Source organism: Echiichthys vipera, assembly GCF_963691815.1.
Source record: "Echiichthys vipera genome assembly, chromosome: X".
NCBI lineage: Eukaryota > Metazoa > Chordata > Actinopteri > Perciformes > Trachinidae > Echiichthys > Echiichthys vipera.
Genome location: NC_139825.1, coordinates 10946414 through 10971044, shown reverse-complemented (window position 1 = coordinate 10971044; position 24631 = coordinate 10946414). Strand labels below are relative to the sequence as shown.

General features: G+C 40.2%; 1 protein-coding gene across 1 annotated transcript; it reads right to left on the bottom strand.

The window, feature by feature from the left end:
* Positions 1-21642: 21642 nt before the first annotated feature.
* Positions 21643-22794, bottom strand: LOC310965769 (SCAN domain-containing protein 3-like; the record flags this gene model as incomplete). The annotated part of the gene is made up of 1 exon (XM_083939523.1): positions 21643-22794. The coding sequence occupies one exon, from the start codon at positions 22792-22794 to the stop codon at positions 21643-21645; it is 1152 nt and encodes a 383-aa protein (XP_083795649.1).
* Positions 22795-24631: the final 1837 nt, after the last annotated feature.

Here is a 24631-nt window from a genome sequence, read left to right as displayed (position 1 = left end):
TCATATGAAAATGACAAAAAAAACTATTATCAACATTTAACAAATTGTACCTGTATGCGCCAGGGCCAGACTAATTCCCCGTAATTGTAAGTTATTTCTTCACCTTGGGCGATGTCTCTGTCACCTTGGGCAAACAGGCAAAGATGTGACATCCCACCAACATCAATAGTTTTTATCTTGCAGTTAGGCTTGATGTGGTCATCATTTACAAGCCTTCCCAGTGACTTGTCTTCAACAGATGCATCAAGACTTAAGGACAATAATATTTATATTAAGGTTATTTACCTACTTTGCTTGGATACAGTGTTAAGAAGGGCGTGTTTTCTTTGAAAGCTGAGTAAGTAATTGAGGTAACTTGCAACAAAATACATTTACAGTATTACTGAGGTGGTGAGTCTCTTGCATGGTTTGTTAGTAATTGGGATATCTTAAGGTTAACAAGCCATTCAAAGCTCATCTCCTAAAACTATTGTTATTTATTATACCTGCCAACAAAAGCATATTTATTATAACTTACCACCAACATCCCCCTTTCCATTTGAAGTCAAACAGGAATACTGCTTCTCTGTCATTGTAGTTCTTCATATGAAGACCATCCTGACTGAAAAGTTTACCACGGTATTCAAGCACAAAATCTCCTTTGTTAAAAACCTCCAAAGCAAGCATACCTCGACCTTTAAAATAAGAAAAAAAAACATGTTTGTATCCACTAATATAACTTACTAATGTAAGTGTTTGAGGAGGATCCCGGGTGGTGGGCCATCAGGACTAACAACGGAGCTAGTGAGGTTGAAAACCTGTTTGCAATCGGGTGGGGTGACTGCTTACTGAGCAACACAACCAGAGCTTGCCCTCATGAGCGTTCAAATATTGCCAGACAGGGACAAACTCTGCAGCAGTTGCAGAGACTATGCTAGTCTGCAGCTAAAGTTATCTTCAGTGGCCGTGATAACTCACATGGCTTAGTGGCAACATCTCTCTAGAGAAACCCTGTCTGCAACAGCTGAACAGTTAACACAAGCCATCATAGCTTATATAATTACTAGTGACAAATACATTTGATTGATTGACTGATAACACAAGTTATGAGGTTGGGTTGACTGCAGGGATAATGCTAAACTGGCAGGCTAGGCTAGGATAAGCTTACAGAGCAGCAACAGGCTAAATTAAGTCAAGAATGTACACTTCATACTACTGCCAGCCAGGTTGGCCTATTTCTTTTTAAGAACAGTGCTTTAATGACAGTCTTTTGATACTGGATACTGGATCTTTCCTGACCAGGTGGGTGATGTTATCTGTCCAGGTTAGATCATCAATGATGTTGACAGTGACAGTGATCCAGCCATTGACTGTGGTGGTACTCTGGATGTGGGCAAGAATCACTCACTCCAATCACAATGAAGTGCTTGGGGAGAGTGCAACTGGCCTGTTGTCATTCACACAAGAGACTGGGAAGATGGTGGTGCTTTAAAAGCATGTTAGGACTGTGGCTGGTGCAGGAGACAGGTTAAAAATGGAGGTGAATACTGATACTCAGGTTTATCCACATCCCAACACATACCCTATATGCTTGAAAACATATTTCAAGCTTCAGAATTGCATCTGCCATATAAAGACATATATACCACTTGCATCCATTCATGTACATCTAGTAGTTATTATGACAGTGTTTAAAGCAATTGACTTTATTTTAAAAACAGAGGTAAATTGAATTAGCAAATTAGCAAGGGGTTTCTCCTATATCCCTATTACATACATACAAATTATGATGTTTAAAATATTTGATACAGATTATAATATCAGGAGATATAAAACTGTACACTTTTGTCATGTACAAACTCTGACACAAAGGGCCTGAAATGTCCATATTAATTCATATAATTATTTGGAAATGCAGGCTTGCTAATACAACTCAAAATAAAACAAATGTATATATTATATAATATCCTTTATAATTATATTATAACTATATACTATATTATATGTATGTATGTATATATATAATATAATACAATATAATATATACTATAATATATGATATAATATGTTTATATGTGTGTGTGTATATATAATGTATGTATAAAAATGTATATACCAGACAAAATGCAGGCTAACTCTAGCTCTTAACTTGCTTCTATCTATCTATCCATCTATCTATCTATCTGTCTATCTATGTATCTACCTATCTTTATATCTACTAAAATAGAGGCTACCTATAGTTCTTGACTTTCTTATTATGTCTATATTATCTGAAAAAATACAGGCTACCTTTTAGCTTTCTATATGTAAATTCACATCATCAAAGTAGTTAGCATGTAGCACGAGCATGTGGCGTTAGCACGTAGCGCTAGCACTCTAATGCTAGCTAACTAATTTTAACACAGTGCTTATCGTAGACATATAAAGAGTAGACGCCGCATCAAACGTTGGGCCTATTGGCGCTGACGAGCAGACTACCTAAAGCTTTTTACTTGCTTCTCCATCTATCTATCTATCTTTATTATCAGGCAGAATGTAGACCGCCTAGACAATTCCACACACTGGAGTGGGGGGCACTCACACACAGAAAGTCTGAAATAAGTCAATTTTGGGGACAATTGAGATTTTAAGGAAAAAACACATTCTGGAGCCTGCTGGGTACTACTCAAGTGAAATCTAAATGGGGACGGTGGTTTTGGTCCCCAAATTCAAACGCGTCCCCGATCAACTGGTGTGTGTGCTGGTTCAAGTTCCCAATTTTGACTCAAGTAAGTGCACACACACACACACACACACACACACACACACACACACACACAAACACACACACACACACACAGACAAACACACACACATACACACACACACACACACACACAGAGACACACACGCACACGCACACACACACACACACACACACACACAGTCTATGCACTTGATCAACAACATGAGAAGCCTGAAAATGTTCTACATTTCTGACTCCAAAAAATTAATCTCAGAAAGATGGCAACAATCTTGCTGAACACTGGCATTTCATGAACAAAATCTGTAAAAACGATCTGTGTGATATTAAGCACCATTATGGTTAACCCAAGTTGTGACATTTATCTCACTTAATAAATCAATCTGAAAGTGTTCTGAAATCAAATTACCACTTTCAACAGTCAGTATTTTTGTTTTGACAGGCCCAGACTAAATACCTTTGGCAGACAGCAACTCCCAGTGATAGGCTACAGCTATTTGATGTTTTTTGGCAAGAGACTAGTTTTTAATGCTGGACTTAAATAATTTGTGTTTTGCTTCATATCTCATACTCCAAACATGCAATAAAGGACCCATTTTGCGTATACACTCAGGATAATGGATCATGAAGTGATGTTTTGGGATTCAATTATTTTGAGGATACAAATCTCTAAATAACCGATGATGGTCTTCAATGAGATGTTTTAAAAATACTGTAAAAATACCTTCTGCTGCAGGTTTGAGAAGGACTCATACACACTCCCTATCCCCAAGCCATTTACAGTCTCTCACTCCTCCTGTCCTCCTGTGATAGTTGACTTTAGGAAACACTCCCCAGCACTGCCCCCCCCCCCCCCCCCCCCCCCCCTCACAATAACAAACCTGGTGTCCAGAGTGGACTCATTCAGGTTTCTGGGAGTCATCACTTCTCAGGATCTGAAGTGGAAGCCCAACACCAAAGCCATCCTCAAAAGGCCCGGCAGAGGTTATACTTTCTACAGCAGCAAAGGAAATAATGGCCTGCCGCAGGAGCTTATGACCATCTTCTACACTGCAGTCATTGAGACCATCCTCTGCACATCCATCACGGTCTGGTTTGGTACGGCCACACAAAGACATCCACAGACTACAGCGCACCATCAGGTCAGCTGCCCTCCCTCACGGACTTGTATCTTGTAAGAACCAAAAAACGGGCTGGCAGAATTACTGAAGACCCCACTCACCCTGGTCATAACCTCTTTGAACTTCTCCCCTCTGGCAGACGTTACAGATCTCTGTATGCCAGCAAAACCAGACACAAAAACAGCTTCTTTCCCTCTGCTATCACTCTTCTGAACAGCTGATCTGTTGTACTGCCTCTTATATCTACCTCCTGCATTTAGCATTTAGTATGTTCATCCTGTTTTATATATGTGTAATTGAAAATAAGACCCTACCTCATATTACATTTATGTATATTGTATATATCCATAACTTATGTGCCTCTCTATTTTTGCCATCTGGATTGTATATTTGTATATTTGTCCCAATTTATTATTATTATTTTTTAAATGTATTTTATTTATGTGTACTAAGTGTCTATGTATATTGTATATGTCTACCTGTCTGAGAGAGTGAACACGAAGTCAAATTCCATGTATGCAGGCCCTGAAAAAAACTTCTTTGCTCACTAGCCACTGTGGCTAGTGGTTTTCAAAAGTTAGTAGCCACTCAGCATTCTCAATAGCCACAATTTTGTATATATAGTATATTTAGAAAGAAATAGCCTGTATAAAGGGTAGCTTCTTATACATATAACAAAAAGTGATGCAGGGATGCATAAGATTAATTAAAGAGATAACTGAAAAAGGCCCAGCAAGATGAATACTAAGCAGCAATCACATGCAGGTGCATCTCAAAACATTAGACCAGGCCATATATAAAGTGGCTGGTAGGAGCAACTCTGATAACCGCCACGACTGAAATTCACCCGTATTTGGTGGGTGGGCAGGTGTTAATGTCAAGCCATGCATGTATGTGTGCATACTTGGCCATTAAAGCTGATTCTGATATAACTGATCAAAGATAACCTGATAGGCTAGATAAGGGGTGTCAAAGCGATCTAGTAAAGGGCCGCTGTGGCTGCAGGTTTTCATTCCAACCAGTTGGTTGAAGGAAGGCCAAAGGGATGACCCTCTCAGCCATCAGAGAGAGGTTGGGCGTTCACAGTCTGTGATTTCAAGAAGATTGAAACTTTACAAGGACACAGATTAATTTAAGTCCCTAAAAAAGGCTTCCACGTAAAACAAGTGCACGAGAGGACAGGATTATGCAAAGACTCTCATTGGGGAATCAGTTCAACACTGCATCTGGAGTTTCTCGCCAGTTCATTGCTGAACAGGACAAGATCTGTGTCTTGTCATTTAAGACTTTGGACTGAAAGCCCACTCTGCAGTGTCGTAACCTCTCATCAGCAGAAAGAATAAAAGGCTAGACTTAACTTTGCCTCGGAGCATGTTGTGTGGACAGAGGAGAACAGGTCCAGAATGACTTTAGTGATGAGAGTAAGTTAATTTTATGTGTGTTGTTGTTCAATTTGGAGGAGGAAGTGTCATGGTTTGGGGGAAGTTTCCTGCAGCAGGAGTTGGGCCTCTTGTACAGCTACATGGCAGGATGAATGCAAATGTTTATGTGAACTTCCTTCAGCAAAATGCAATACCTCCAGTGCAATTTTCATGCAAATCAATGCCCTCTATCACACTGCAAAACAGGTGAAGCAGTTCCTTGGCAACAAAGTAATGTCTAAGAAACCCACTACAGTTAGTGAACTGTGGAAGAGACTGAAGAAGAATGGACCAAGATCAAACCAGAGCAGTGTGAGAAACTAGTGATGTCCTGTGGGCGCAGATGTGCTGAAGTCATTCAAAGCTGTGGCCTCTACACTTCCTGTTCACTTTTTAATCCAATAGAAGAAGACATTGTTGAAATCTTCTTTCCTGACACAATGAACACTGTTCTCTCATTTTGATCTGTTGACGAGCCTTGGTTATTTAAAAAACAACAACATGCCAGTACAGCAGTGGTATAGCCAGAGCGGATATTCTATCACATTCTGAACAATAAAAAAATAACTATTTCAGAATAAATCAAGTATTAATAATTTGTTCTCTATTTTGATCTTCCGTGTGTGTGTGTGTGTGTGTGTGTGTGTGTGTGTGTGTGTGTGTGTGTATGTGTATTTAATCCATAATATCTCCACTAGCAATTGATATGTGACTTTATAATTATAAGTCTGATAAATTGTGATGAAATCATATGGAAACGAGCTGAAATGAAAAAAGAGAGCATGCCTACATCAGATAAGGTATAAAAATGTAGTTCCTCACTGGACAAAATCAATGACAGCTGTTCTTTGCTCCTCTGATGACTGCAATGAAAAGGAAAGAAACGGTGTTTCATCCTATCAAAAGTTCAAAACTAATGAAATTAATTGTTTAAAACCACACTATTATTGAATTGTAGAATTATTTAATCAGCTAATAAATGACTTGTGTGTGCTCAACTCTGTTTTTGGATTTAGGATGTTTTCTGTGAAGAGTATATGTTTTAAGTTGTTATAGATGTGATAAATAACACGTAGTCTTGTGTTTGCAAAATGGAGGATTTTGACTTCATTATTTCACTTAATTAAGTCCAAAATGTCACATTTAGCAGTTTATGAATTCAGGTCCAAAATGTCTCAATGTTAGCCTCTAGAGGGTGCTGTGTCATACCAAATGTTAAAGCAGGCACTGGAGCAGCAGTCTGACACAATATCTGAGCTGTCTGGTAAAGTTAATACTAGTTTCATGTGAAGATACAATACATGGAAATCAGCATTCACTCCTGATCTGTTACATATTGGCTACTCATTATTAGATTAAGCTTCTAGAAAAACAACATTCCCCTTCATCTTTAATCTCAGGAAACACCACAGTCCAAAAGCTTCTCCTGCTCTTATGCCAGGAAGAAAGCCTTCAAGCCTGCTCCCAGATACATCATGACAATCAGCCTGCATCTAACCATAATTGGCCAAAGTATTCCCCATGATATTTTTAGATGGTATTATTTAAAGATGGATTGAGAATTTCTCTGTTGTGCACAATATACCTGTAACATGATGATTTGACTTGGGGGGGGGGGGGGCTGCCTTGAGTGTGCAGTTAACAAAGACACAGGCTTGTCCCCCTGCTCACAAGAGAAAGTGTGATGGAAATTAGCAGCCGAGGACAGACAAGAGTCCGCAAGTGGGGGGAAAGAAAAGACGCAAGGAGCCTCGGTGGCGCAGCCAAAGGTCCAGAGGTGTCACCTTTCAGGGCAGGGACCCCTCTGCCGCATCTTAAAAGGCAGGGCTGCTGCGGCTTATGGTAGCGTGCGTCGCTCATCGGGCATCGTTGTCAAGTGCCAAATGCTTGTCTTTGTGCTATGAGAACAGGAATGGGCCGCTGACTCTCAATGCCACACGCCTGCTCACATTCTCAAGGAAGACTGAGAGAAGGGAGACACTGCAGCTCTGGCACTCCAGCTGGCCGCCATAGATGCCCTGGACTCAAAATAACAATGAGGAGGCCACTGGTAACATGCACACACCAGTGTGAGCCACAAACTGCTGTCATGGCCTTATTTACAGTCGATGTCAGATGTGCATCTTCTGTATGAATAGTATAGGATAAAGATTGTATAAAAGTAATATAATATAATATCAGTAATATTACAGTTAATATATTTCCCCTAATACATGATACTAGTCACTACTGAACACCAGACAGCACTCTGCTGGAGTATTCTATAAATAGGAACACACACACACACACACACACACACACACACACACACACACACACACACACACACACACACACACACACACAGGATACCCTGCCACTACTTTTGGTGTGTGTTTTATATCGTTTCCTCTTTCCACGCCTGTCTTTCCTACCCTCTCTTTCCTAATCTGACCCAGCTAAAGGAATGGCCCTGGTTAGATCAACCTCTTTACATCACTTCCTGTTCCTGTTAGCGGTGATTGTTCTGAGGGGAAGGGAAGGCAGACGGGATGGGGAAAAGGGGGGGGGGGGTTCTTTGTTTCACTGTCTGCCTCACCTGCCTGACCCCCACCTGGCAGGGCTGACCCCCGCAGGCCTGGCAAAGCCAGCCAGACAACCCGCTGACTGTCTGTTTCCTGCCTCGCTGACTGACAGGATATTCATAGCGTGCTTGGAACAGAGCTCGAGTTTGACTTCTAAGCTGAGCCAATGTTGACCTCTTTCTAAATATTGTCACAGTCTAATTACATCATTGTACATATGTTTATTATGGGGCAAAACCGGTACTTGAATAAGAATACTTAATCGAAGCGGTTACATTTTAATATATAATGTGCAACCTCTTTGCTTTACGGTAGGACAAAAGTTGTTCCTTATGCCGTGTTTCTACTGTATGGTTGACTCGACTCGCCTCACTTTTGGTACCAGTACATTTCTCTTTTCGTTTTCCATTATGTAGGCAGGATTCTTACTGAATCGCCATATCATTGCTGTGTGAAACTGTTGTGACGTCATCTTAGGTGCAGCACTCTCGGGATCCTTTTATTGGCATCCAAACAAGAAATCTGCACCTTGTCAATTGTTCGACGTACTGTGCGACATGCTTTTGAAGGCTGCTATTTTTTTTTTTTAATTTTGGTCAAGTCAATAACAAATATGTGGTTGCTATTGATGGCAGCTTGATTTAAAAAAAATGTTTGGTTTGTGAAGGATGTCCTGTGTCGCACGTGTGACAATTAAACAATGACAAATTTCACTGACCAATCAGTCTGTAGTGTTTTAATTTCACCTTCTAGCATCAGCTCAGCTCGCTCAATTCAATTCAATTAAATTTAAATGAGCTTCATTAGCATGACCATATTGCAACAGTGTTGCCAAAGCATTCAATACAATGATAATTGAACAAGTCAGAAATATGAAATATGTGAGAACACTGTCCAAGAATACAAATACATGCATATAATAAAATAAAAAATGTAGTGGAAATATAATAAAATAAATTAATAAGATAATAATAATAAAAAATAATGTTACAAAAGTAGAAAGGTTAAATAAATAAATAATAGGACATAAGATGGATTAAGAGCAGTTATATATAAAATAATAATAATAATAATAATAATAATAATAATACATTAATAATAATAATAAAAGTGATGGGATGAGGCCTGATGTAGATGGGTAACTACACTCTCATGTTGTGGCAGGTGAAGACAAACTGTCCTGCCATTACACAGCTCTCTTTTTTTCTCCAATAGCTATTTTGAGAATTTCTTTTTAAGTTTAGTTATACAAATTTAAAAGTCCTGACTTGGGTTTTTTGTCTTGTGAAATTCATGTTTTATTTAGAAAAATTAATCTTCCTCTCGTTTCAGATCACTTGCCCTTCCTCCTGTGTACCACACACCACCAAATTGTGTCCACCTGTGTCATCCTCCCTCATGTGTATATAGTCCTTGTCTTCCTCTGTCTTGTTGACAGAGTATATCATTTCATTGAGTACCTCTAGCCATTACCACAGTCTTGTCTTGATTCTAAGTATTATCTTGCTTATACTTCTCTTCCCTTGTTTACCTCTGAAGAAGAGTGTTTTTTTGTTTCTTAAAGTTTTTAGATCAGCTTGAATAGCTAGTTTATTTTCATCGTGCCATCGTTTTTCCTCCTCTTGGAGTGTTTTTGATTTGTAGTTTCTTTAGCTCTGTACGGCATGGTTTTTTGTTTATTGCCTTTTGTTTTCTCCTCATTGTGAGGGATATTCTTTTGTCTAACTTTTCATAGATTCAGATCAGTGTAGTTATCGCCTGTTGTCTTTTCCACCCTCGGGAGTGATTTTCAGTTTATTTGTGTGGTGTTTCTTGCCACATTTGTTTACTGTGTTTATTTCCTCGCCCGAACTGACGAGCTTAGAGTTTTGTAGCCTGTTCGTTTAGCGCTCTGTCTTATGGTAAAACAGTGTGTCAGAAATAAAGCCTGCATTTACTGTTCCCTGACTGCATTTGAGTCCTTCTTTTGCCAAGGTCTAACAGTCTGTGAGCTCAGTGTCAGGACCAGCTGAGTGAGGCAACTCTGCTACTTATCTCTTGGCTTTGCAGGGGTTTGTGGTGGAAGTAGTGGAGTCACTTTGTTTTAGATGAAGCCAATATTTTAGTGATAATTTTATTGTTTTCTCTCTCTCTCTCTCTCTCTGTTCCAGTTATATGTTCTAGTACAAAAATATTTGAACTTTTAATGGTTTTATCAGGGTAAGCAGTTACAGATAATATTTTTATCATAAAAATACAAAAAGAAGTAAACAAGTTCATCAGCAGAAATGTTTTGTTGTGCCCTGCTTAAAAACAATTTTGCCCATTGAGTGTCTTTTAAAGTGTAAAGAATATTCCCTACATGTTCATAAAACGTCTACAATTGAACAAAAGAAGAAAGCTGCGTCATAATCGCAATCACTCCCTCACATACTCATTCACTACTTCTAAAAAAGACTCTGTAGTTCACAGCAGTGTGCATCAATTTTACACTAAATCATTTCAAATAAATTGCACACAGTAACTATAGTAAACAAGGGATTTCAGATGCAGTCAAATGCTCAAACACTTTTTTTGCTTTAAATCCAACAATGTGATACTTCAAATTTCTTCTTCATGTTAATTTAGAAATACAAGTCAGTATCTGCTATGTAATGGCACAAAATGATTACGAGGAACAAAGGGCACGTACACTGCTGGTGTTTTTTGACATTGTATTTACTTCTCACTATAACTGAGTTTTTATCATGAAAGGAAAAGCAAAATGAGTTAACAAAGTAGTGATGTGGATCACAGCCTTGCTCTCAGTCAGGTCATATTTATATCTGCAGACTGCCAAAATCAAAAAGCAGTAGCTTTTACATTTTATATGTCCTCAAATGGGTTGAAAAGGACACACAGTTAAAGTCATAACTTTGAGTTCATGGTTTTGTGAGCACTGGGATGGCGGGTTGTTTCAACCCGTATATGAACCCTCTACCTATTCATGCTCAGTGTGACAATCAGGTCAGTGTTTGTCAGTGAGGCCTTTACCAAACAGGCCATTACTGACATTTTTTTTTCTTTAGTCATCCGTTTGCTTCAGTACAGGTCAGGTCAGAGTGGACTTATTGCTCTACCCTGAGATGTAGTAAGCAATTATAGAAACATGTGTAATCATGTTTTTATTTTCTTTAGTTTTTAAATGTGAGTCATGATCTAATTATCTCTGTACTGCTTCAATTTGCTGCCTTTTTTCCATCTGTAAATGCAGTGAAACCAGGTTATGGTTTTGTGGTGTGTTGCAGCACAGCATACGCTCGTATTTGCATGAACAGGAGGTGATCATTCATGGTTTTATAACATCCCGGCTTGATTACTGCAATTTACTTTTCACCTGCCTCAGCGAGTCATCCCTGGGCTGTCTACAGCTGGTCCAGAAAACTGCTGCAAGACTGTTGACCAGGTCCAGCAGATTATATATTATGTAGCCCCAGGGGTTTAAAGTGGTGGGGCATTGGCCCCTTCCCTACTTTCTATCTCCATATTCAGGCACAATTGTTTAGATCATACTCATCTTTAAACTCAGCCTTCATTTTGATCAAAACACATCTGTAAAGTTGCTGTGACAAAATATGGCCACAGACAGACAGAAGTATCACACACACACACACACACACACACACACACACACACACACACACACACACACACACACACACACACACAACCAAGGTGAAAACTTTATTTATAGGTTGTCAAGTAAAGCTGCTTTTTGTTAATTCATGCAAAGCTGTCACTTTCTCAAAATATAAGGTGGCTGTACTTGTCGAGAAAGCAAAAAGAGAGGTGATATCCTTTGTGGACCAAAGGGGGAGAAAAACTTGACATCTGCTGAAAATGCAGCACAATTCTCTATTTAAATGAACAAGATATAACATCCTACTAACTCACATTTATATAACCACTTTGATCTTTGCAATTGTTCACTGTAATGTTCAATGCAATCCACACAACTATATATCCGTGTCGTGTGCGGTTGGCTTTGTTTTGAATGGTGAATGTGTATTTTTATAACATATTGTCATCAACAGCTGAGTATTGTAACTTACAGAAAGTTATGCACAAAGATTTGTACGGTATCTTACGAAATATGACATTCTGTTTAACGCTGTGAAACGGCGACTGGACGTGAACTGCAATAGTAACCTTTATGAAACAGAAGGTGTCAGTTTGGTTTGAGTACCGAAACTACCGTTACATGACCGGTTCATTTTAAGCAACAAAACGTGACCGTGGGGCACCAAAACAACTTGGTTAGGATCAAAAAAAGGTGTGTATTGGCTCAATACTTCTGGAACATGAACACAGCTCCCGCAGGTGAAATTCCTGTGTTTTGGGACACATCCACCACCCTGAAATCCATCCCAACGTGGAGATTAGCGCTTTTTTGTTACGTCGCCTGATTTCCTTTTTTGCTCCAGAGGTGATTTCTACAGTAATAAATAAGTGGAATAGGCGCAAATTACAATGAATAATTTTTTGTAGTTATATGTATGAACAGTGAATGAGCACAGCATTTGATAATACTTTTGACTATTTTTGCCGTCTGACCTTTGTTTCTTGAATGAGTAATGCCAGAATCAGTGACAATCAATAAATCACATCTGCCGGGGGATTACCAGATTGGTCACAGAAACCATGCCAGGCCTCAGCACAGCAGTAAGAGGAAAAGAAACATATCCAACTTGTTCACACTTTCTCTGCTAAACAATTCATTGAATAGCCACTGCCTCGGACTTGCTCATGTGGTTCTTATCTTGTTTTAACAGCACCGTTGAGATGCACAATACATTTATTTTCCCTCCAATTAACACGGTGAATAATATGCAGGTCCGATAAGGGCTTTTTGTTCGAAACAGTGTTTGTGAAACCGAGGAAATGTGGAGGCATTTTTCATTGTGAGGCTGTTTGGCTGTAACACTGGGGATCTGATGAGCATGCCGGCCAAAGCTGCTCCAGTGGCAAGGGTCAGTAAGCAGAGGGGGGAGGAAGAGGGCAGGGGAGAAGGATGAAAGCTTCATCCAGATCTCAGACATTGATGACATATCATTCCAAACATTATTTTAGCACAATATACTTGACTGTTAATATTGACCTGTCATATTTTGTGTGGTGTGCTGTTTGATATCTTATTTACAATCACTCTATATAATGTGAACATTCAGTATATATACAGTATATACAGTATATACAGTGTATATATATATATATATATCTTGATCTCTAAAGTTGTTATTTTTTATTGTTCATAATTAGATAGAATATCCACTGTGGCTATACTACTGCTGTACTAGCATGTTTTTTTAAATAACCAAGGCACTTCAACAAAAACGGTTGTCCAGATGAAGACCAAAGGGATGACCCTCTCAGCCATCAGAGAGAGGTTGGGCGTTCACAGTCTGTGATTTCAAGAAGATTGAAACTTTACAAGGACACAGATTCATTTAAGTCCCTAAAAAAGGCTTCCACGTGAAACAAGTGCACGAGAGGACAGGATTATGCAAAGACTCTCATTGGGGAATCAGTTCAACACTGCAGCTGGAGTTTCTCGCCAGTTCAGTGCTGAACATGACAAGATCTGTGTCTTGTCATTTAAGACTTTTTGCACTGCAACCACAGCATTTCTCAGTGATGTAGCGCCACTAACAGTGTTTTCCCATGATTAGGACTAACTGCAATCAGCTTATTGGAGTTGCTGCTGCTTTGCCTGCTGATGTTTTGTCTCCACGCTGCTTTGCCACGCTGCATTGCCTCGCTGCTTTGCCTCGCTGCTTTGCCTCGCTGCTTTGCCTCGCTGCTTTGCCTCGCTGCTTTGCCTCGCTGCTTTGCCTCGCTGCTTTGCCTTGCTGCTTTGCCTTGCTGCTTTGCCTTGCTGCTTTGCCTCGCTGCTTTTCCTCGCTGCTTTGCCTCAGTGCTTTGCCTCGCTGCTTTGCCTCGTTGCTGCTGCTGGTGGCTCCATGTGCTCTGCTCTGCTGGCATATTGTGTCCACCGGTGCTTGGCTCTCGTGGCGCACTGCCCCAAGTAACTTCACCGGGGGGTCTCACCCAGCGTGTGTTTTAACCTTGGACTTCCCCTGTCTGCAAGTCTTTAAGCTTGATTACTGGTTTACCAATACATTAGGCCTAATCAACTCTGTGACTGTATGTTATTTGTTCATTTCTCACCGTGCAAGTCCTTATCTTAAATTCAGGATTTGAGTGGGCTCCGTCTGAGGACAGCTTCTCACCTGTAGAGAGGAATACCAACCTTCTGTTCCCCACAGAGTCCAGATCAGGCGTCCATCCCTTCTTGGTTGCCAAAAGTTGTGGCAATTCTAATTGCCTTGAGAAATGAGCAAATAATCAATTTTTGTAAGAAGTTTGGTTTAAGTACAAAAGACAAACAGAATTCAGAGTACAACAGAGTTATTTTTCAGCTGGGTCGGAGCTCATACACCATGGGCTAGGTTCAGAGGTCTGAACTCAAACATAGGGTAACACATAGCATATGTTGGACAAGATGATTAGGTCAGCCGAATAGAGGCTCATAATCAAAGGAAAAATATGATCCTCATGATCAGTCAGATGCATTGTTTTTCATGACAATGCCAATCACTGCACATGTGACTGACTGTGCCTGTGTGGCTGAAGGTTTACCATGCAATATGAAATTTAATTATTTCCTTTTACAGCTGACAGGGAAATACATCCATTACAAAACATATATGAACAAATTATTTAAACAGAATGATAAATTGACATGACAACAGCCAAACAATATATCGATCAGCAGATATCGGCCCTTCACAGACGTATCAGTATCGAGCAGTGTGGCGTATATGTTTTACAGAACATATAACGCAGAAAACGATGATCAGGGTGATTTAGAAATGGTGTCATATAGCTATTTATTTGATCTATTTATGAATATTGATACTGATGTTTATTATTTATTTATTTTATTTATGTTTATTTTTCACATTTCTAGAATAGGTTAACAATGTAATATATTGTATGTATGATGTGTAATAATGTTAATATTCTTTTATAAAGTTATTTGTTTAGAATAGCAGCCATCTGAGTGCCTTTGTAGAGTCATATCGGTGCAAAATCTACACAGAAAACGTCTAAGAGTGCACAGTTGGCCCGGTTGATCTGTGCCATGCTTAAGCCCGATCGTCCCCCTCCTCATCCCCCGCTGGCCAGGCCCGGCCTGTACTCGCATTACTTCAAAAGATCCGGGTCACGGCACGATTGCTTCTTGCTTATACATCATCATGCATTTTGTCCAACTGCTTTTGAATATTTTCATCTGACCAAATCTTCAGTAAACCTTCCACCTCCCTATCAAACCACTGCGAACCCTTTAGTGTCAGTTTTTCAAATGTCGTTGCAGGGAACAGATGCATATAAATAGAAGCTAGGACCGCTTGTTCATGTGCAATTGTGCCCAGCAGAAAGCGTGCACTGGTCAAATTAACTAAGTTATCGCTGTGAAGTTTTTCAATAAACTTTGTTTAGTGAGCTTTTTTCATGACAGAACAAAGACTAACAGAAACTCTCAAAACAGAGTTCCCTCCCCAAAAAGTAGATAATTAAAACAACATTAAACAACAACAACAATAATAGTAATAATAATAATAATAATAATCATTAAAGCTGCAAGCAGTGATGAACTTATGACTAAATATTGAGATGCAGATGTGTTCAGGCCTGGACTGTTATGAATCATGAGAAATTTGGGGCATATTGGACAATGTATGTTGAAGTTACAACCACTTCCTTTTTCACGGAGGAGGATGGTCGCCCCGACAACAGAATTTGATGAAAAGCCAAAACCTACATGATCAAACATCATGAAGGTCTTAAGTCTCTGCTGACAGGATTTGTGGTGGATTTGTTCAATCGGCTAGGAAAAGGACATCAACATATATAAAATGTAACTTCCTGTTGCCAGTAAGGGGCACTAAGACAATGATTCAAAATTGTCCTACATACGTGTTTAGGGCGGGTCTCTGATCAAACATGTTAAGTTTGGAAAAGATCTGAACACCAGGGGTCCGTTTCACAAAGCGGGTTTAGTGAAAACTCTGAGTCTGTTAACCCTGAAATGAGGGAAACTCTGAGTTTTCCGTTTCACAAAGGGAGGTAACTCAAACCAGAGACAGAGGGGTAACTCTAGCCTGTTTCACAAAGCGAGGTAACTTAACCTCTCGGTCAGTTACCATGGTAACATGCTCTCTGAAACTAACCTGGTCGGGACCAGGTTTTTCTCAGAAAACCTTGAGTTTCTCTCTGTCTCTGCCCTCTTTCAGCCACACGGTGTTTGATTTCCTCATTCATTCAGTCAGCACGCGAGTTTTGTCGTAGTATAGTTCCGTCTGTTTTTTCAGAAAATCATTGCAAAAATCAGACATTAGAAGTTATGTTAGGTGGTGACTATTTCACTACCATGGCATGTCCTTTTGATAACGATCCCGTGGATGAAGGTGCAGCGATACTGCACAGAGAATTAAATATTCGTCTGGAGATGATTATCAAACTACTGATTATAGATGTTCTTGCATTTCCAGGCAATTCTATTTCGAGCGATACCGTTTCATATCACAGCTGATATTGTGTGTTGCGCTGCGTTTTTTGCAAATAGGAGTTTTTTATACAACATATAAAACAGCCACTTACGGTAATATTTACTTTACAATATAAAACATGCTCAAAATGAGGCGTCACCATGAGATTGTGCCGATGTTTTACCTGTTTGAACAATGTTTTTATGCTTCATCTTAAGCTGCTGCCAAGTGCGCTTCTCCCCCATGTGAAGCACCTAAATTAAATGAATTAATAGGCTCCCACTCAAGCAGTTTCCCCCTGTGATATTACTGTGATTGCAACAGGACTACATTTAAACTTACGCACTGACTAGAGCAGCAATGTCCTCCCGCACCGTCTCCCTCTCTTTTGCTGCTGCAGCGGTGTTACACTTTCGGCGAAAAACATGCTCAAACTCTCCGTATGAGCGCATTAATATTTACAGTTCCAGTTGTAGCGTAGCCCTCCCCTTCCCTGTTGCTATGGTGACTCGTCGAATCAGGGCTCCATTGATGCTGTCTTTTTACTTGTGGTGCACGCGCTTAACTCTAGGTCAAACTACTCTGAGTTGATCAACCTAACGCAAATCTGCTGTTCTGGAACCGAAAACTCAGAGTTTCCTATCTCAGAGTAGATCAACTCAGAGTTCAGGGTTAGACTCAGAGTTTGTTGAACCTGCTTTGTGAAACGGACCCCTGGTGTGCAGTTTCAGTGATGTCTTTTGTCATGGCGTTTCAATAATAATAATATTCAACTGGATATAATAATCATTCCAATTACAATAGGGTCCTCACCGCCTTCGTCGGTGCTCGCTCGGGCCCTAATAATAAAAAGAAGAAATGTGAGTAAATGTAAGTTAATGCATGTCAAATATGTTGTAAAATATATATACCTAATAGAAGTTATATTAGGTGGTGAATATTTCCACTACCATGGCATGTCCTTTTGATAACGATCCTGTGGATGAAGGTGACGCATTACCGCAAAGAGAATTAAATATTCGTCGGGAGATGATTATCAGACCGCGCATAGACGTCCTTAATATACTGCAGCCATAATTACAAAATGAATGAAATGGATCTTTTGAGCAAATTGAATGTATTTGACTTAGCGTTTCCTAAATATAATCCCAGCTTTTCTTGCAATTAGTTGGGTTACCGGTATATAAACTACTCCTATAGGTGGAAACAACAGCCTTCTGATCCAGAATATCATCTATAATGCAAGGGGGTCTATTTCACGGCAGGGGTGCTGAATACGGCACAACACCGTTTCATGTCACAGTCCATCTCATCCCTCCTTACATTTCCAACATTAACAACCAGTAATGCTCTTATATCCCAGCAGATATTGTGTGTTGCGCTGCGTTTTTTTGCAAATGGGAGTTTTTTATACAACATATAAAACAGCCACTTACGGTAATATTTGCTTTACCATGTAAAACATGCTCAAAATGAGGCGTCACCATGAGATTGTGCCGATGTTTTACCTGTTTGAACAATGTTTTTATTTTTCATCTTAAGCTGCTGCCAAGTGCGCTTCTCCACCGCGGGGTTGTGTCACACCGCGGTGAGGAATGTCCTGTCTTGGGTTTTTTGTCTTGCGAATTTCATGTTTTTATTTTGAAAAATAACTCTCCTCTCGTTTCAGGCCACTTGCACTTCCTCTTGTGTCACCGGTCTGGTGTCTCCCCTAATCCCTGATTGTTTCCACCTGTGCTCCCTTCCCTGGTGTATATATTGTCTTTGTCCTCCCCTGTCTCGTCGCCAGAGTATTTCGTCGTGTCATGAATCTCCAGCCTTTCACAGCCTTGCCACAGAGTTGCCTTGTAATTGATAAGTATTCCCTTGCTTGTTTTTCTGTTTCCTTGTATACCTCTGACGAAGAGTGATTTAGATTTTGATCAGTTGTGAACCTTTTTTGTTTTCTAGATAGCCATAGCCTTTTTGTTTCTGGTTTCCCCTCCTTCGGGAGCGAATTTCAGTTTCTAGCCCTGTTTATTGTTTTCTTGTCTATCCTCTGTCTGTTGACGAGGTAGAGTTTAAAGCCGTTTGGTTGTCACTTCTTCTGAAGGAGATACAAGTGGTTCAGAATAAAAGCCTGACTGCATCTGAGTCCTCATTTCGCCAGGCCTGACAGGTTGCACTTAAATGAAATAAACTAATAGGCTCCCACTCAAGCAGTACCCCCTGTGATATTACTGTGATTGCAACAGGACTACATTTAAACTTATGCACTGACCCGAGCCGCAATGTTCTCCCGCACCGTCTCCCTCTCTTTTGCTGGTGCAGCGGTGTAAACCTGCTCAAACTCACCGTATGAGCGCATTAATATTTACAGTTCCAGTTGTCGTCGAATCAGGGCTCCATTGATGCTGTCTTTTTTTACTTGTGGTGCACGCGCTTAACTCCAGGTCAAACCACTCTGAGTTGATCAACCTAACGCAAATCTGCTGTTTCCTATCTCAGAGTAGATCAACTCAGAGTTCAGGGTTTGACTCAGAGTTTTTTGAACCTGCTTTGTGAAACGGACCCCTGCAGTGGATTCAGCCCAGTCCACTTGACATCGGGTCAATGTCAGTGCATGTCAGTGTTTCTGAGGCTGTAGGCTGTTCTCGTGTCTCATTCTGCTGATGGTGTTTGTGCTGACCTAAACATTAACCTCCTCAGTAGACCTGCCCCAACAGGAGTCACACATGACCAGGTGTTTCCTGGTCATGTGTGAAATTATCAGCGCAATTTCAAAAATTTCTTGGGGGAGAAACCCCCGAACTCCGTTTGGAAAGGAATCTGGCTTCTGGGCTACAGCCCCGGATGTTTTCACGAGCTAGTGACGCGCCTGGGGGGCAGTCTTGCCTTGTTCCATGAGAAACCGCAAAGTTCTCAGAATACCTTCCATTGGTACAGACTGATGCTACTGGCATGGTATAAAATAGCCTAATCCAGGGGTTACCAACCTTTTTGAAACCGAGAGCTACTTTAAGAATATTGAGCCATACAAAGGGCTATCAGTTTGAGACTCTCCTCTGAAATAACAAATTTGCTCAGTTTGCCTTTAGTTATAAATTATTAATAATGATTAATGATATTCACCTAATGTGAAGACACTGATTACTTTAATGATTTCTCACAATAATCATGAACAATAACAATAAGGTGAGAAACAAGATATCCATATTCAGCACTTTATCTCTATTAATATCAGTAATAGTTACATTTTCAGATGATCACTCACATCACTACATCACAGCCGCTGACAAACCCTTAACAAATCATGAACAATGTTGTAACATGTTTCAAAAAGTTATCAATTATGTAATGTTAAAGAAAAATCAATTCATATATTTTGAAATAAATCTTGTCACATTTTGAACTAATGACCAAATCTGCCCCATTTTTAAACAAAATTATAACTGTTACATGTCATGAACTCAGTTGTCACTTGGCCATGGCACTGTGATGTTGCCACTGACAACTGGTATCTGGTATCTTTTTCTTTGTTAGTAGGAAGACAGCATTGCATGCTATTCACCAGTGTATTGTAATCTGGTGTGTAACTGCAACTGTGAGTGAGTCTTTCAGATGTGCATCAGTAGTTTAATGCATCAATTTTGGGAAGTCTGGTTCACCTTTATAGTGAGCGAGTGGGCGGGGCCTAACCAGGAAGTGGGCTGGTATTCACCTGGAAGTGGGTCGAGTTGTTTTGAAATACATTTAACCAGTATGTTAATTTAAGTATGCAACTGTTAAGGGGTGATCAGAAATAGTTATATTTATATTTAAACTATTTACAGAACAGCATCAGCATTGAGCTTCAGGTCAATGGTTTTGATCACGACAGCAAACAAACTATTTACAGTTTAATGATTACAACACATGAATGTAATGAACAAGAGTTTACATACTCAGTATAACTTTCTCTTTTTAACTTTTATTTTTTTTAGGATCAATGTGATATTTATTTATTTTTGTTTCTTTTTTATGTGAGTCTGTGTGTTTGAGTGAGTAAGAGAAACAGAGAGAGAGAGAGAGAGAGAGAGAGAGAGATTGATAGATAGAGAGAGAGAGCTTGTGTGTGTGAGTGTGTGTGTTGACAGCTGACGGTTTAAAAAATAAATAAAAAATGCAGATGACCGGCAGGGAGTGTGTGTGTGTGTGTGTGTGCGTGTGTGTGTGTGTGTGTGTGTGTGTGTGTGTATGTGTGGGTGTGTGTGCAGATTAGTTGATTTGTAATATTTATACCACTACTACCTTTATTTTTTATGGAATACAGCAAGAAAGTGTGAGACACTCAGTTAAAATAAGAAAAAGAAAACAAATCTCTGACAGGCAGAGATGAGTCCCATTCTACCAGGCAGCACATCTGAATGAACCCACGTTTATAGAACTCTACTGTTAATAAGTGAGTACAAACCAAAGTTAAAATTGAAGCTGAAGAAACTTAAAAACTAAAGGAAAAGACTGAGTGAGAGAGAGACAGAGCAGGTGTGTGTGTGTGTGTGTGTGTGTGTGTGTGTTTGTGTGTGTGTGAGTGTAGCGGAGCAGCACCGTGACAGAAGGCAGACAGTCTGCTAATGAGGATTTTCATTTAATCTGAGCATGATATCTGACGCTTATTACTCTTATCATACTCATACTCAGCAAAAATGCTTTATCCGGCTCATCCCTCTAGATCAGGGGTATTCAATTAAAAGTCACCGAGGTCCAGTTACTAAATTTTCCTCCAAGTAAAAGGTCCTAACATTTTCATTTCAACACACATTTTCATATGGTTTCAATAATATTTATTGTCAATGCAGGAAACCTTTAACACAGTGAACTTATATGGTAAACTAGCTCATTTACCATAAATAAAAGTCCTGCAGGCAAATAAATGTAAGGCACTTTTTTCATTCAAGAAAACATAAATCTCAGAATAAAATAAATAAAACAGAGCCTAATAACCATTTTTCTCTTAAATTAAAGAGGTCCCAGCCTAAAGAAACACACTTCAAGTAAAAAAGTAAACATCTTCAGGAAATAATAAATAAAAAGTGTCTCTTTTAGTGACAAAACAAGAGCAAACAGAGCATTGACTACATTTTTCTTAAATCAAAGAGGTCCCAGCCTAAAAAACTGACAGGTCAACATCTTAAGAAAACAATACATAAGAAATTGCTCTTTTTGCGAAAAAAAATGAGAACCAAGCTTGGACACCACCTTTCTCTTTTGATTATTCTTTTTCTCTTAATGAGAAAAGTGTGCATGTGACTGCCCTGCCAATGATTTAAATCTGGGTTGGAATGGAGTCAGGGCCATCCTCATGCAGACATGTAGGTGGCTATTGGTCAGCCTAGAACGGTACTTGTTTTTGATGATGTTCATGGTGGAAAAGGCTGACTCACAGCTGTAAGTAGATCCAAACATGGTCAAGGTGTGCAGTGCTACTTTAGTTAGACCGGGGAACACACTCTCAGACACAGTCTGCAGCCAGAAGGTAGCAGGGTCAGTTGCCTCAAAATGCTCTTTTAATGCAGCATTTCCTTGCAGATCAATCAGCTCAAGCTGTAGAGATCCTGCATGTGCCCACTTGAATGTCTGTGTCACCTCCTTAGAAAATCCTCTGACTTCTCTGATGAGGAAAGGATTCTGGATTAACAGGAGGAGCTGTGGCCCAAGGCAGAAGCTGTTGAACCTGTTACTGAAGTTTTCAATCAGCTTGTTGATGAAGTCAACATAGGGAGAAACATCTCTCTCAACCTGCATCTGTTCCTGCAGTTTTGGGAAGTGTTCACACTCTCCTTCAATATCTTCTTTGAAAATGTCCAGCTTCCTCTGGAAAGAGCTAACAGCTGTCATCAAATCCGCAACTGAATTGTTCTGGCCCTGCAGCTTTAAATTGAGCTCATTAAGATGTGATGTAATGTCAACCAAAAAAGCAACCATATCCATCTTGTGCTCATCTTGCAGAAACAGTGAGAACTGTGTTGCTCTCTGGCTTTTGACCTGCTTTAAGAACGCTTCTATTTCTTTTCGAATAGACCAGAAACGTCCCAGTGCATTGCCTTTACTCAGCCACCTTACATTGTTGTGCAATAGCATGTCATTGGCATTTGCCTCAACATCTTCCAGGAATTCTCTCAGGAGGCGATGCTGAAGGGATGAGGATGCCCTAAGGAAGTTGATGAGTTTCATCACTGTGTTCATTACATCAGCAAAATGTTCTGATAGAGTGGCACATAGAACAGTCTGATGGATGAGACAGTGGTAAGCAATGAGATCTGGGTTGTCCTCTTTCATCCGGGACACAGCCCCCCGCTCTTTTCCCACCATGGCAGGGGCACCATCCGTGGTGACAGAGACAACCTGCTTCAGATCTATGCCCCTCTTTGTCAGCATCTCTTTTATTGCTGCATATATGTCCTCTCCTCTTGTGTGTGTTTCAAGTGGTGTTACACCCAGCAGGTCCTCACAGAACTCCTTCTTATCTTTGTGAAAAAATCTCACATACACCAAAAGCTGGGCATTATCAGTAACATCTGTAGATTCATTAATTGCCAAAGAAATGCATGGTGCACTCTGAATGGCTGCATCAAGCTGTGCCAGTACATCATCTGCTAATATTTCTGATTTTCTGGTTGCTGTTGAAGCTGACATCGGGATTTGTTTGATTTTTTCACACATCTCGTCTTTTTGTTTCCCCTCAAATAATGTCTCAGCAACAGCATTTAAGCACTCCTTCACAACTGTCCCATCACTAAATGTTTTTTTGTGTTGCCCTAAAATCCACGATACCTTTAGAGAACATTCGTTTGCACGTTGCTGGGCTGTAAATGTATGCGTGATGAGTCGGGTAGACCTGTCATACTGGGCTTGCAGTTCGGTTATTTTGCGTGCCCTCAGCTCAGACTTCAGGGGAAAACTTTGCTCAAAAGAGCTGTGCTTCGTTTCATAGTGCCGCTTCACGTTGCCACTTTTAATTAATGCGACGTTTTCGGAGCATATGAGGCACACTGGTTTTGAACTGCCTGCCGGAAGAATGAACATAAACTTCTCCGTCCATTCATCTTTAAAACAACGGTTTTCCGCATCGACCTTCCTTCTTTTGGAACAAGCCATGTCTCTTCCTCTCTGCTCTGGTGCGCCGGCCGAGCAGAGTAAACAAAGGATTTGATTGGCTCAACGGAGTGAAGCTATTGCCGTATTAACTCGAGTAGCAGCGCCCGCCGTCTATAGTTGCGACCGTCAGAAAAAATGCTCCATGAAAATCGTCTATTCTCGTTAATTTATCAGAGATTGGTCACGGCTCACGGGTCCGGACAGAACCATCACTCGGTCCGGGTCCGGACCGAGGTCCGCCATTTGGTGATGCCTGCTCTAGATGATACCTGTATGTCGGCCGATCATAGGAGGAGCCCCGTTTGTAGTCACCGCACCAGCTTTTCCAATGATACCTTTTTCTCACTGTGTTATAAATGTCAACTCCACTCGTAGTTATATTTAAGGGCAGTCGTGTCAGGAGTTTTTCATTTGTGAAGAGATCTTCAGACACCATCCGGATAAAAACCAACAGCTGCGCTGTACTGCTGCTGTCTGCTGAACCACCTGATCGGCCAAGTTACTAGACATTGCTGACATTGACTAGCCATCGTAGATGCCCCCACATAGGAGAGAGCGGAGATTAGATCGGTTCCATTTTTCTCGTCTTTAAGTACAATTATCATCACTTCTTTGAAAACTTCTCCATCTGAAAATGCCTTCTTCTTCTTTATCAGATCAGAAAATGTTGCTTACCTAAAGCTGCCTTTAGCTCACAGGTTTTTCTGCCCTTAGTGCGCTTCCCGGTGGGTAGTTAGCATTGTAGCTTTTGTGACACATGGTGAAGTGTCTCTCCTCATTGTGCCGCTTTCCCGTCACCACTGTCACCCCGCAAATGAGGCACACGCAGGTTTCTTACAGTCGTAAAAAAGAACTCCTCCTCCCATTCGTTGTGACAGGGAAAGGTTTTCTTTCTCTTTTACGCCAATATTTTTGGGGTAAGAAACTGCATTCAATCATTCTTTGCTGCGCCCCCTAGCTTACTCTTCAGAAGCAATGGTTTTGTCACAATACTGACCTTTGAACTAGACTAGGTCAGAGTTCACCTAAACTTATCTAAACTTCATCTATAATTAATATATTTTAAGGATATTGTCATTTTAAAATCTATATAAATGCAAGTGTGATTAAAAAAAAT